The 14,670-nt window shown below is 35.1% G+C and overlaps 2 protein-coding genes across 2 annotated transcripts; one reads left to right on the top strand and one right to left on the bottom strand.

Annotated features, from left to right (window-relative positions):
- Positions 1 to 1,995: 1,995 nt before the first annotated feature.
- On the bottom strand, positions 1,996 to 3,216 carry LOC123274078. The gene has a single exon (XM_044741575.1). The coding sequence runs from the start codon at positions 3,214 to 3,216 to the stop codon at positions 1,996 to 1,998; it is 1,221 nt and encodes a 406-aa protein (XP_044597510.1).
- A 7,957-nt stretch (positions 3,217 to 11,173) lies between these two features.
- LOC123274077 lies at positions 11,174 to 12,103 on the top strand. Its single transcript, XM_044741574.1, has 2 exons — positions 11,174 to 11,317; positions 11,360 to 12,103. The coding sequence occupies exons 1-2, from the start codon at positions 11,174 to 11,176 to the stop codon at positions 12,101 to 12,103; spliced, it is 888 nt and encodes a 295-aa protein (XP_044597509.1).
- The last annotated feature ends 2,567 nt before the right edge of the window (positions 12,104 to 14,670 follow it).

Below are 14,670 nucleotides of genomic sequence, written 5' to 3'. Positions count from 1 at the left end.
TCAACATTTATTCTGTTAAATGAACATAAGAAAGTGTTAAATATTTAACATAAAAATTTTTATAACAAAATTTTTTGACGCAATGACACAAAATTTTTTACTGTGCAGTAATAATTCTATACTATGAAATATACGTCGGTATACTGATCAAAAATTGAACTTGACTGAAAGTAGTTGAGCTAGGGGAGTTGACCCCCCCGATAAAACAGATTTGTGGATTCGTGTCCATGCTAAAATCCCTACTTTATCCACAGTCGATATATTACCTAGTGTTGGTTTGGCGGGAAATTTGAATTTTAAATTTTTTGGCTATATTTGGGGTGGCGCTTTTTGAATTTTTTTTCAGCCATTTCATCGGCTCTTTCGCGGTCACTCTTTCGATCATTTTGAGACCCTTTTTTGAGCCCGTTTTTTATTTTTTGAGCTCGTTCTTTATTTTTTGAGCTTGTTTTTTATTTCTATAGTTGCAAAATTTTTTTTTAAATGAAAAAAATTAAGTGTACAACCCCTATTTTTACTGAACTGGTATTGGTTTGCCTACCAGGGTTCATGTTTTTTACCATGTTGGTAGCTAAGGCAGCTTGTACATGCTGTTTTATGGTTTAATTTTTCTATATATTTAAACTACGTGTTCCATTGGTACTTGCGAGAAGCCCTGCCATCTACTGGATGATTTTTTTTTCCCATACACTGTGTCATTTTCAAGGTCCTTCGACAGGTCTAAACCTGTTTTTGACGTCATTTAACTGGTCTACACGTCTTTTGCTTCTTAAGTGTCTTTTGAGCTCTTCAGTGTCGAGCTCGTTGCATTTAGTTTGTGCTGAGTTCTTGCCATGGAAGGTAGTGGGAAATTTAACAATTATTAGTCTTTTGTTTAAAGAAAATGGAATACATAATTGACTTTACGGGTTTCATTGTACCAGATGGTGAATTTGTGATCAAAGAAGTATGTGTAACAAGTATTGGTAATCAAGTTTCTGTCAATAATGTTCAAGAATGTGAACATTATGTATGTCAACCACCGTCAAAGTACATTAATGCTATGATTATGCATGAAAATGTAGATCATTATGGAAAGAAACATGGTATTCTGTGGGACTATGGTAAAGTTAAATATGCGATATTCGAAAAGAAGCTAAAAAAATGGATAAAGGATGCCCGCTATTTCTATGTGTTGGGATCAGAAAAACAAAAATGGTTGACCGATCTTATTAATGATACAGTTCCAGTAATTAATATAGAAGAAATGAGATTTTTTACATTCGATAATCTAGAAGATTTTACCAAAGTCAGATGTCCGGTTTCAGCATTTCACACAAGGAGAGGACAATTTGCTTGTGCGTTTCAAAATGTTCAACAATTGAAACATTGGTTTTTGAAATACTGGAGTGCCGAACCTTTCTATAAAAAATCAGTGCAATTATTTTATCAGCTGACTGACTTGAAGAAAATGGATCCTGTTGACATCGCCTGCTTTGATGACTTATTTCTTTTGAGATTTTCCAAAAGACAAATTCATCATATTTGGCCTAAATTACCAAGTGATCTTCAAAATAATAAAAAAACTATTGACTACAAGTTTTGTACTAAACATTATCCAGATGGATGTTCTGATTGTGAAATGTCTGAAATATGGATATACCCTTATCAAAAGGATTGTTATTATTGTCAAATGAATCAATAAATCTTTATTGTTAAAATTATATACTTAAGTTATTATATGTAACTTAATTTTAAGACAATAAAAAAAACATAATTTAAGAGGACAAAAAGTTTTTATTGAGTTTTTCATTAGAATTTTTCAAATTATAAATTACATTTAATTTTTTAATGAGTACAGGTTCTAATATTTTGTTTAATTTTTGTATTCTCTGATGAAATCGTTCTCTGTCTCTTGCTGGTTGTTCCCATAGACTTTTCCTGGCTTGTCTGGATGCAAAATCCCACACATACATATGATGTATAATGGGTTCAAGGTTGAACTGAACAGGCATTTTAGCTAAGTTTCCTTACACTACTACTGATTGGTTGGTACTCAACTATTCGGTCGTGAATTATTAAGCAGTAAGCAGTAGTTTGATTTGGAAACTGTGCTGACGATTCAAACTCCAGACGTATATCCACAGGCCCAGACTTGATTGACTCATTCTGCTTGGAACAGTCAATTATATACAGAGGTGCTTTATTCAGAAAATCTTTCTTAGCCATTAGCGGTTCAGCTTCTTTTCCATAGTAAGCACTTTGAAAATTTGTGTACATGTCATACATCAAGGCGTACTGATTATTCGTAATGTTGAGATTCAAATTTCCATATGGATAACTCTGAGAGTTCAAGATGAGCTTAATGTCTCTTATGCTGCAATGATCAAACTCGCTTGCATTTTGATTTGACTGATTCTTTCTCGCTGTTTGAAATCCAACGATAACAAAACGAGGTTTCTCGAGTTGATTTGTTGTTTTGATTACCCAAATGTGATTGGTTGTAGCTGGTAGCAGTGGATACTCATACAATTCCCAAGTCCGGAAACTGATTGAGATAGCTGGATCGGAGGTTATATAATTCAACACCTCAATTTTTTGCTTGTTAGACATTGTTATATACGGCACAATCCACTCAATTTTTTGAATCGTAATTGTAACATTTTCATCCGCAGCGGTAACAACATAAGCATTTTGATCAGTATTTGATCTGATTAGTATCAATTCATGCTTAGCATTCACAATAACTCGTTGATAATCTTCAGCAAATCCGAGGATAAAACTCAGCGGTACTGAGACATCAAAGTAACCATTAGAATTGGTCAACTTGTTACTATCTTCATTAACAATCCAACCAGCATTTTCCAGAATATTTTGCTGCCCCGGACTCAGAGAAGCGTATCCTTTCATAACACTGGTAATGCCTACATTTTTACATCTGTCAATTTCTACACCATTGAGCTCATAACGTATTTCTTCAAACATATGACAGACAGCCATGTTGACCATTTTTGTAGTAGCACTTACAGCAGTACCATCAGCTTTCCTCAATCTTCCATAAAAATGTAATGTGCTCTTGCTTGGAAGCAAGCACAGATCTTGATGTTGAACAGCAATCCTGATTTCATCACTGTTGTTGAATGTTGATGATGCGTATGGTATATGTGAATGGACTTCACAGTGTGCAATAGACTCATCAAAAATAATTGATTTTTTTATATCTAAGATTTCCGCCATGGTATCACACAAGCTAGACAGCAAAAATTTATTTTTATCTTGTGAATTTTCCACGTAATTTTAGTCCTAGACTTTTTAGGAACTCTGCGTTCTGACGTGTCAACACTTTCAGAGCTCGATAATGACTGATAATCTTTGGACATGCTGTAATCCTTTTATACCCATTACCAGTCTTTGTCTCATATACGATACCCATTACAGACTCTTAATATGTTGTAACGGGTGGTTTAATTCCCGCTCATTTGGCCCTTAGTAAAATTTAACAACAACAATATATTCAACAATTGACTCTAAGATTTACCAGGGCGCCACCAGGATTATTTTCTCGGTTCCTGGAACCGGATACCAGAGCTGATTCTATTAATCTACAGGGAGAGAGAGTGGAGGAAGGTTGTTCTGAAAATGAATAAATTTTTATTTAACAAATTAACCGGTATTTATTCAACAACAAAATTAACAACTCGTGCGCTTGCACGTACACACACTCACTTACAACTAACTCACTTACAACTAAACTTATTACTACTCTCCTCAACCCCACGCTACCGCTTTGTCACCCCGCAAAGAGACTAATCGTATGCAAAGGCTCGTTAACTCGGCTCACGAAAGTAGTCGACCCAGTGACTAAACGTAGACCGATGTCCTTCCGCGAGCTTACAAAAAAATTGCTTAATCCCACAGTACCCTCCTATGGAGTGACTATACTGTGGTTTCTACCTTACTACCGCTGTACCCCACTTGGCGTCTATACAACGGCTTCTAATTCGGCTCACGAAAGTAGTCGACCCAGTGACTAAACGTAGACCGATGTCCTCCCGCGAGCTTACAAAAAAATTTACTTAATCCCACAGTACCCTCTTATGGAGCGACTATACCGTGGTTTCTACCTTACTACCGCTGTACCCCACTTGGCGTCTATACAACGGCTTCTAATTCGGCTCACGAAAGTAGTCGACCCAGTGACTAAACGTAGACCGATGTCCTCCCGCGAGCTTACAAAAAAATTGCTTAATCCCACAGTACCCTCTTATGGAGCGACTATACTGTGGTTTCTACCTTACTACCGCTGTACCCCACTTGGCGTCTATACAACGGCTTCTAATTCGGCTCACGAAAGTAGTCGACCCAGTGACTAAACGTAGACCGATGTCCTTCCGCGAGCTTACAAAAAAATTTACTTAATCCCACAGTACCCTCTTATGGAGCGACTATACCGTGGTTTCTACCTTACTACCGCTGTACCCCACTTGGCGTCTATACAACGGCTTCTAATTCGGCTCACGAAAGTAGTCGACCCAGTGACTAAACGTAGACCGATGTCCTCCCGCGAGCTTACAAAAAAATTTACTTAATCCCACAGTACCCTCTTATGGAGCGACTATACCGTGGTTTCTACCTTACTACCGCTGTACCCCACTTGGCGTCTATACAACGGCTTCTACGCCAGCGAAACACCTCGCAAAGAGACTAATCGTATGCGAAGGAACGCTGGTAGCACTCACCCACTCACAACCCACTCTTCTCCACACACACCGACTCTACTTTACTTTTGACTAATTAAAATTTTACAAAATTAACTCCAAAATTTACAACGTTAATTTTCACTAAAATTGTTCAGTCATTAGCTTACAATAAAACCATAAATTATTCATCACGAATTAACAAAATTTACTTCTTAAAATTCCGGCTTAAAACCGACGCTTCTTTTATTCCAAATTTAACACTAGCTTAACTCTGCGCATTAACTTAAATTCTTTCGAAGAACATTCTTTATAAAATTAACTAAATTTTTACTCGGACGTAATCCACACAATAAATAGTTTTATAACAATTTCTACCGGAATAATGGTATTAAATTTTACTTATTATAATTTTCACAGGCTTCAATTTCAATATAAGATTCAACCGCCTGAAATTTCCGACTAGACAATTATTATTATTGTTATTGTCGACTGGATAATTAATTAACAACAATTTTATATCGATGTAAAAATAAATTCCGAAAATCATCCGCGGTTATTTCAATATCTAATTTCGTCGCAATTTTCTCAATACTTAATTTTCCAATAATAATTTTAGTCTTCCATAGTTCAATATATAAATAACCACGTGGAATTTTTCGATTTATAAATAATTAATAAAACAATTTGTCTCAATATAAAATAAATTCACGAAAAATTATCCACGGTTAATTCGATCTCAATTGCGTCGAAACTCAGTAGCCGATTCTCAATAAATTATTTTAAATAAATAATATTTTTTTTGTAACGAATAATATTAATAAATGATAATTCAATTGTTATAATTTATAATAATAGTCCAGTTGTTAATATTGTAAATTTACTGCGTCACAAAATTCTCAAGGAATTTGCGCGCTCAAAATGGACTCCGTTGTTCGTTACAGCGTACTAAGCTCGACCTCGGGTACCGAAGCTTGACCAGTCGTGAGTTGCTGATTGGAATAATTCTTGATGTTCAGAAATTAATTAAATTTGATTCATCAAAAGATGAATTTAATTTAGCCAATCTTAAGATGTTAATAATTATTAACCAGCTGAATTAACAATTTAGATACTCACGACCTAAACCCAGGAGGTCTAGAACATTCCTCGGGTGTAAAATCCCCAGGAGGAATTGTTCACAAGCTAACAAATTAAATTGATTAAAATAATTTTACAAAATATTCTTAAACAAATTGAATTACCAAAATTTAATTAAAATGAGAAGTAGATCGGTAAATTGAGCCGGGTATAAACCCCTAGGCTCAATAGAGAGACAAAATTTTAGAATACCTTCGTAGTCTTAATCTGAAGAAAACTCTCGACTTGACTTCCTTCTTTGGACTTCTTGATGTTACTCGTTCCAACACTTTACTACTTCTCTGGACACCACGCATGGCTCGTCTATATAACGACCCCAAAAATACCCCCTCCTGCTCTCTCTCTAGGCCCGAAGATCGATGCGCTCAAATGCTAGTCGAAAAGTTATCGATCTCTGGCGACTTATCGATTAAGGGTAATTTACCCTGTTACAATGTAGTCTTATTGTTATAGTCTCACTACGGAAATTCGCTATTCTTCCGTCCTGGTCAACAATGCGGAGTCTCAAATTGTGTATTGCTCGTACGGCAACTGGCAGGTAAATGATGTTTGTTGGCACCTCTACTATCTTATATCCTGCTGGAACCCTCGGGAAAAATTCGTGGATTGTGTGATTTTTCTCACCATTGATGTATGATCCAGTAGTTATATTAAACTCGACTCTCAGAGAGTTGATTTTTAATATTTTGACTGGTAAATCAGATTTATGTGCCTTGTTAGGTTCAAGCATACGTTTGGTAAATCCAAGTAATGATCCAATGGAATCTTCAGGTTCAAAATTTATAAGCTGATCACATTTTATTTCACTCTTCAACTCATTGTTGTTTGCTTTTAAAGTAAAACTCAGTTCAGGTAATGTCTTGTTTATATAAATTTCAATATCTTTAATTTCATAACTTCCTGTTGGTATAGTTATTTCTTGAAATCTCTTGATTGTACTTCTCTTGGATCTTTTTGATGACACATAGAATTTATTAGCACCGTCATCAATAGTTGGTATTGAATTAAATGTTAGGAGCTTAACAAGTCCAAGTACATAATTTTTTGTTGGTAATAGCTCAATCGGTGGAAAATAATTTGTCTCCAGTATGGAGGAATTTCCAGATAGTATCAAGGTGAATGACTGCCATGACTGACACTTGTAGTCCTGAGTCACTTCAATTTATAGTTGTCCAGCCAGGAATTTTAAACATAAATGTCCACATATGATTGTATCAAAGTCTTGATATCTATTATGATTGTACTTTACGCTACCAACATCGAAATATTTCATTAAGTCTTGTGGAGGTTGCAGATTACCAAAGCTGTCAAAGTAAATTACTTGATCATGATTTTTCTTGTATGCAACGCAGTGAGTCCCAGGTCCAAGTTTATCATCCAAATTTATTATTGCTGTTTCATTTGTCTTAGGTCCAGATTTTGGTAAATCATTTCTCATAAAAACTCCACGAAAATTTGGTATTTTAAGCAGCTTGGTATATTTTAATAAATCGATGTTAGTTAGTGCTCGATGTGGTAGCTCTACTGGTTTTTTGACTTCTTGCAGCCAGCTCCCTCTGGGTATGGTTTCAGATAGAGCCCCATACCACTGCGGTAAGGTTTGAGGTATAATCCTCTACCTACAGCTATTTCCTCCATCTTCAAGTTGTGACGTTTCTTTTCAACAAGTTGATTTTTAGCTGTGCTTGCATCGTTCACAGCTTTTGCAACACCTGCAGCTCCACCTGTCAGAGCACCAACAGCTGATAACCCTGCGAACAGGGGAATCAAGAATGGAAGTACTCCGCCAATCTTTGACGGAACTGGTAGAATACGAGGCAATCGAACGTTTTTCTTCCCACCAGCCTTCTCGACAGCCTTGCGAGCACCTTCAAGAGCTGTTTTAACTGGATCTCCACCAGGTTTCATGGACTTTTTAGCTTCATCAACACCTGTCTCAAAGCAACATCCTTCTTCTTGGAAGTCTTGAGTTTAGTTGTCTTTCTTTTGACTGTCTTGCGTTTGATTATCTTTCGCTTCGTTGTTTTTTTCTTCGTTGTCTTTCTTTTAACTGTCTTACGCTTCGTTGTTTTTCTTTTAATTGTCTTACGCTTGGTAATAGGTTGTAACGGGGTGGTTAGCCCTGTCCAATTGGTCACCCCTTTCCTCTTTGAAAAGGGCGCCACTGGGATTTTATACTCGGTGTCCCAGAAACCGGGGAGCATGAGAAGGAAAGATCGGGTCGTGAGAAGTTGAGAAAGGCTGAAAAATTAATACTGAGAAACAATTATTAACAATTTAATTATTTATTCAATGTAAGCAATTTTATTTTAACAAAATTCCTTAATAATATTACCCTTAAAATTAACCTATCAATTACTTAATTGTGAGGACCTCTCACCTACGCAGGCACTTGCCAAAACTTACAACTAAATATCCTCAAATTCTTTCAACTATAGATCATTACGCATCTATCTTCTTAATTTCTTAACTTTACATAGACCATTACGCATCTAGATTCTTAATTTCTTAAACCCTTGTCCAACTGACGGAATAACAAACAACATATTTTACACAATAAAAACTTCTTAATTATTCAATTATCTGAACTAATTTCACATAAACAACCTCGTCTACCTGACGGAATACCATATAATACCATAATTACCTAACTTCCATATAAAATCGTCCACCGACGCTAACTTCATTCTATAGAGTTCTCTACTTTATTCATACATCTTAATTACCAATAAAACTGAATCTCAAAACTTCGCATTTTCCAAAATTACCAAAATTACGCCTAACAATTTCTTAACACAAAATTCTGACCTTCGATTTTAATTCATTAAATTCATTAATATATCTTCTTAACTAAATTCATTTCCCAAATTTTCTTAAATAAAATTTTAACCAATTTTCCTTAAATAAATTTAATCTCCAGATTAACTAAATTTACCAAATTCACCAAATTTTCTTATCGAATTTATCTAATAAATTATCCTTAAATTCAATCAATTATTTAATAATTGATTTAGCACTTTTCTAACTTAAACAATTCAATTACATTTATCCACCGGCCTAAATTTAATTTTTCCAAAACTTTACAATACTATCATAATCTACTAAATTTTACGCCAACACTTGTTTACTGCAAATAAATTTTACTACATTACATAATCACTAAATTTCTGTACTAGTTCACTTACTAAATTTTCTACTAATATTTTCAATTAATAAATTCTACTGAACTCATTACAGGATTTACTAATTTTAATCTTCCTAAACAAAATTCTAAACATCAACTATTCGAATCCTAAGCGTCTCAATACAACTCTTAACTACATACATTCTAGAATGACCTTCACTGACTTAATTACGCATTTTCATTTCTTATTCAAATTTACTTTTCTTTATATCTCGAAAATTCTTAACTAAAATTAATTTATCATAGCCAACAGGCCTATAATAAATTAATTATAAATTCTCTACAGTAAATTCACAAATAAACTATTAATCTCATTCTTTTAAAATAAATATCCAATAACAAAAACTAGCTAAATGACCTTGGCGCATGAATTTCTAAAGTACAAAACTTGCTAATATAAAAATGACCGCTCGAGAAATTAATTTTAATTATTTCAGCCTCTTAATTAAATTAATAATCAATTTTGGCCTAAAAAAATCGAAAATACCTGGAGACTCAATTATTGTTTTATCCAACGACGACTGATACTCCGGTCCAACTTGGCTGGCTCCGCCGTTTGGCGTCTTGTCGTCTCAAACCACTATGTTAGCTTCCGGTCAGGGCTTGTCCAATTCCAAATACCGTAATAAACTCCTCAGTAGTTGCTTTCTATCGTCGGCGTTCAAAACTGCACTCTCTTGACTTATCTAATCTCAACAAGGTCACTGATTCACAAAAGGCAAAAGGCCACTGGCTTCCAGAAGGGAAAAAGCCTCGATGTTTTTCGTGCTCGCTCTTTTATAACCCTCAGCTCAGACTCTCGAACTTTCCTATTGTTACGCCCCGCTTCATTTTCCGGGAACAGTAGTGGGGACTCTTGATTAGCACGCCCGGTGACAAGTTGAAACTCTTGTCAAAAATCGAAAAGTAAGGGAAAACCCTTACCTACCGTGCGTCAATTATCGCGGTCGATAATGACCCCGGGAAGTTCGATTTTCCCTGTTACAAGGTTTTTCTTTTTTAAGACCCATACCGAAACGTCTTTTCAACTTCATGATTTTATTCACACTCCACGCAGTAGCTTTTTCACCAATGGTAGCGTCTCTTGCTTGAAATCGTTGCCACGCTTTCTCAGCAAGGATTTTATCAGCCTCGTGACGGGCTTCCAAATTTTCACGATTTTTCAAGTAAGCTATATCGTGTTCCTTACACGCAGAGTCCAAAGGATTTATACCTGGATCACCTCGAGCTAACCTCTTAGCTAACTTTGTACCTGGACCACAGTATTGATACCCTGGTATGTGAAGTTTGAATGGGAGCTTGTTGATTATATGGTTGACAGCACCTTTACCACGTCTGCTCTCAGACATGACACATCTAAGAATGACTTAGTGACCTATATAAGCCTGTATTTATACCTCTGAGCCTCAGAATTAATTGAGCAGTCATGGAGTTTAAGAAACCAAGAGCTCAGTTACCAGTTATCAATTTTGATCAAATTGTTCAAGGAGCAGGTGTGAAAAAACTTAAACGACATGGTGCTCTACTTCCAAATAGTGTACGTGCTATATTTTGCGGACCATCAAACTGTGGAAAGACGAATGCTCTGCTGTCTCTTATTGTACATCCAAACGGTTTGAAATTTGAAAATATATATCTTTACTCAAAGTCTCTTAACCAACCAAAGTATCAGTTCCTGGAAACACTGCTTAAACAGATTGATGGTATTGGATTCTTTACATTCAGTGAACATGAGGCTGTAATCAAGCCTGAAGATGCTAAGCCTAACTTCCTGATGATATTTGATGATGTTGCTTGTGAAAAACAAGATCACATCAAGGCTTTTTTCTGTATGGGTCGACACAAGGATGTAGACAGCTTCTATCTTTGTCAAACTTATATACGAATACCCAAGCACCTGATTAGAGATAATGCAAACTTTCTCGTTTTGTTTCGTCAAGATGAAATGAATCTGAAGCATATTTATGATAATCATGTCAATACAGACATGCCATACAACTCATTCAGAGATTTATGCTCAGCATGTTGGAATAAATATGGGTTTGTGGTAATAGATAAAGCCAGTGAATTGAACAGTTGCAGGTATCGAAAGGGATTCGATTGCTTCATTAGTATAAATTGAGATACTTTAGAGTATGATAGTCATACATGTTGTAGACTTTAAACTATCACCATGAAGCCTGAAGAAATTTCAAAGCAGAAAGATATTCTGCATCAGATATCTCAAGCCAGCGATGCCATCCGACGAAAGCACAGGATGTTGAAGTTGGGCAAGGATACAGCTGAAAAAGCCATGGAAGAAATGTTCAAGCCTATTGTAACATCACTCTAGAGTATAGTTGAAAGTTCAAAGCTGAAGGAAGAAAATATTAAAAAAGAAGAAAAGCCACAGGTTGAAAAAGAAGAGGTTCAAGAACAAGAGATTGAAAAATCTTCATACGCTGATCCAGAAGAGTACAACAGTTTAATATCAAATGATGAAAGTTCATTAAACAACAACACATCATTTGCTGTAACCCAACCACCACCATCAACAAGTACTCCAGCTCGTAAAAATCCTCCTCTCATCAATTATTTACAACGTTTAAGTAAAAAACATAAAGATAATGATATGAGATATGGTATACGCAGAAAACATGGTGAATTGTATATGGGTGATTCACCTATTTCATTTGCAAATGATACAATAACTGTCAAAGAAAGAAGTTATCCCATAACTTCTGGGTTGTTGGAATTATTGTTTACAAAAACACCGAAAAATACGCATGTCATGCAAGATGATAAGACAAAATATTTGGAAATTATCCAGAGAACAAATACTCATAAGGAAAGTTATGATCCAAGTAAAAGTATTTACAGAGATTCAACAGACAAGTATAAGAAATATATTGCTGATTTTGTTGAAAAGCATAATGGTAGAGGACTACCAAAATTTATGATTACCACCAAGACACTTATGGACTATGTATACTGGGATGATCCAAATGAACTAGTTGATCGTTTGCGACTGCTAATGGCATCTCAAGCTGCTGGAAATCCAAGTCACACGAATGAAATCATGTCAATTATTGAAGAGCTTAGGGAGGTTGGGGTTATATATTAAAAGCTTCTAGAAAATTATATCATTCTCACGTTGACAGTCAAAGTGTTCACAACTATGAGCATCGATATATTTGGACGTCCACTGGGTTATGAAAAGTTAGGTCAACGAGGACCAACAGGTAGAGGCTTCAATGTAACTTCTGATGGAAACTATGACATTGAGAATAAAAGACTGTGCAATCTCGGTAATCCTTCAAATGAACATGATGCTGCAACAGTGCAATTTGTACGGAGACAGATGACTGAACTGAATAAAAGTACAGAGAATGAACAAAAAGAGATTATTTCACATTTACACTCTGAAATAGTAATACTGAAAACTGTAGTGTTGAATTTGCAGACAGATATTGAGGAAGCTAAAGCAGTATTCCACACTCACAAAAATAATATTAAATATCTCACTGAGAAACTCAATGGAAAACAAAAAGGTGGTGATAGCTGAAGAGCTTCACAAACCAGCTCGCAGGAACTATAAACGTCGTCATGTTGACATCCGAGGTCTCGATGAGACTTGGCAAGCTGATTTAGTTGAGATGATTCCATATGCTACAGTCAACAATGGATACAAATATCTATTGACAATCATAGATATATTTTCCAAGTATGCTTGGGCAGTTCCAATTAAATCAAAAAGCGGTACTGATGTAATGAGTGCAATGAAATCTGTTTTTCAACAAGGTCGTATTCCTCGGAATCTCCATGTGGATCAAGGCAATGAGTTTGTAACGGGGTGGTTAGCCCTGTCCAATTGGTCACCCCTTTCCTCTTTGAAAAGGGCGCCACTGGGATTTTATACTCGGTGTCCCAGAAACCGGGGAACATGAGAAGGAAAGATCGGGTCGTGAGAAGTTGAGAAAGGCTGAAAAATTAATACTGAGAAACAATTATTAACAATTAACAATTCAATTATTTATTTAATATAAACAATTTAATTTTAACAAAATTCCGTAATAATATTACCCTTAAAATTAACTTATCAATTACTTAATTGTGAGGACCTCTCACCTACGCAGGCACTTGCCAAAACTTACAACTAAATATCCTTAAATTCTTTCAACTATAGATCATTACGCATCTAGATTCCTAAATTCTAAATTTAATCATAGACCATTACGCATCTAGATTCCTAATTTCTAAATTTAATCATAGACCATTACGCATCTAGATTCTTAATTTCTTAAACCCTCGTCCAACTGACGGAATAACAAACAACATATTTTACCCAATAAAAACTTCTTAATTATTCAATTATCTGAACTAATTTCACATAAACAACCTCGTCTACCTGACGGAATACCATATAATCTTACTCAATTCCATATAAAATCATCCACCGGACGTTAACTTCATTTCTCAAATTTTCTTAAATAAAATTTTAACCAATTTTCCTTAAATAAATTTAATCTCCAGATTAACTAAATTTACCAAATTCACCAAATTTTCTTATCGAATTTATCTAATAAATTATCCTTAAATTCAATCAATTATTTAATAATTGATTTAGCACTTTTCTAACTTAAACAATTCAATTACATTTATCCACCGGCCTAAATTTAATTTTCCAAAACTTTACAATACTATCATAATCTACTAAATTTTACGCCAACACTTGTTTACTGCAAATAAATTTTACTACATTACACAATCACTAAATTTCTGTACTAGTTCACTTACTAAATTTTCTACTAATATTTTCAATTAATAAATTCTACTGAACTCATTACAGGATTTACTAATTTTAATCTTCCTAAACAAAATTCTAAACATCAACTATTCGAATCCTAAGCGTCTCAATACAACTCTTAACTACATACATTCTAGAATGACCTTCACTGACTTAATTACGCATTTTCATTTCTTATTCAAATTTACTTTTCTTTATATCTCGAAAATTATTAACTAAATTAATTTATTATAGCCAGCAGGCCTATAATAAATTACTGATTAAATTATCTACAGTAAATTCACAAATAAACTATTAATCTCATTCTTTTAAAATAAATATCCAATAACAAAACTAGCTAAATGACCTTGGTGCATGAATTTCTAAAGTACAAAACTTGCTAATATAAAAATGACCGCTCGAGAAATTAATTTTAATTATTTCAGCCTCTTAATTAAATTAATAATCAATTTTGGCCTAAATTAATCGAAAATACCTGGAGACTCAATTATTGTTTTATCCAACGACGACTGATACTCCGGTCCAACTTGGCTGGCTCCGCCGCTTGGCGTCTTGTCGTCTCAAACCACTATGTTAGCTTCCGGTCAGGGCTTGTCCAATTCCAAATACCGTAATAAACTCCTCAGTAGTTGCTTTCTATCGTCGGCGTTCAAAACTGCACTCTCTTGACTTATCTAATCTCAACAAGGTCACTGATTCACAAAAGGCAAAAGGCCACTGGCTTCCAGAAGGGAAAAACCCTCGATGTTTTTCGTGCTCGCTCTTTTATAACCCTCAGCTCAGGCTCTCGAACTTTCCTATTGTTATGCCCCGCTTCATTTTCCGGGAACAGTAGTGGGGACTCTTGATTAGCACGCCCGGTGACAAGTCGAAACTCTTGTCAA

Source organism: Cotesia glomerata, unplaced genomic scaffold, assembly GCF_020080835.1.
Source record: "Cotesia glomerata isolate CgM1 unplaced genomic scaffold, MPM_Cglom_v2.3 scaffold_21, whole genome shotgun sequence".
Lineage (NCBI taxonomy): Eukaryota > Metazoa > Arthropoda > Insecta > Hymenoptera > Braconidae > Cotesia > Cotesia glomerata.
The sequence above is the reverse complement of the archived record's forward strand: the minus strand, read 5'-3'. Positions and strand labels throughout refer to the sequence as shown.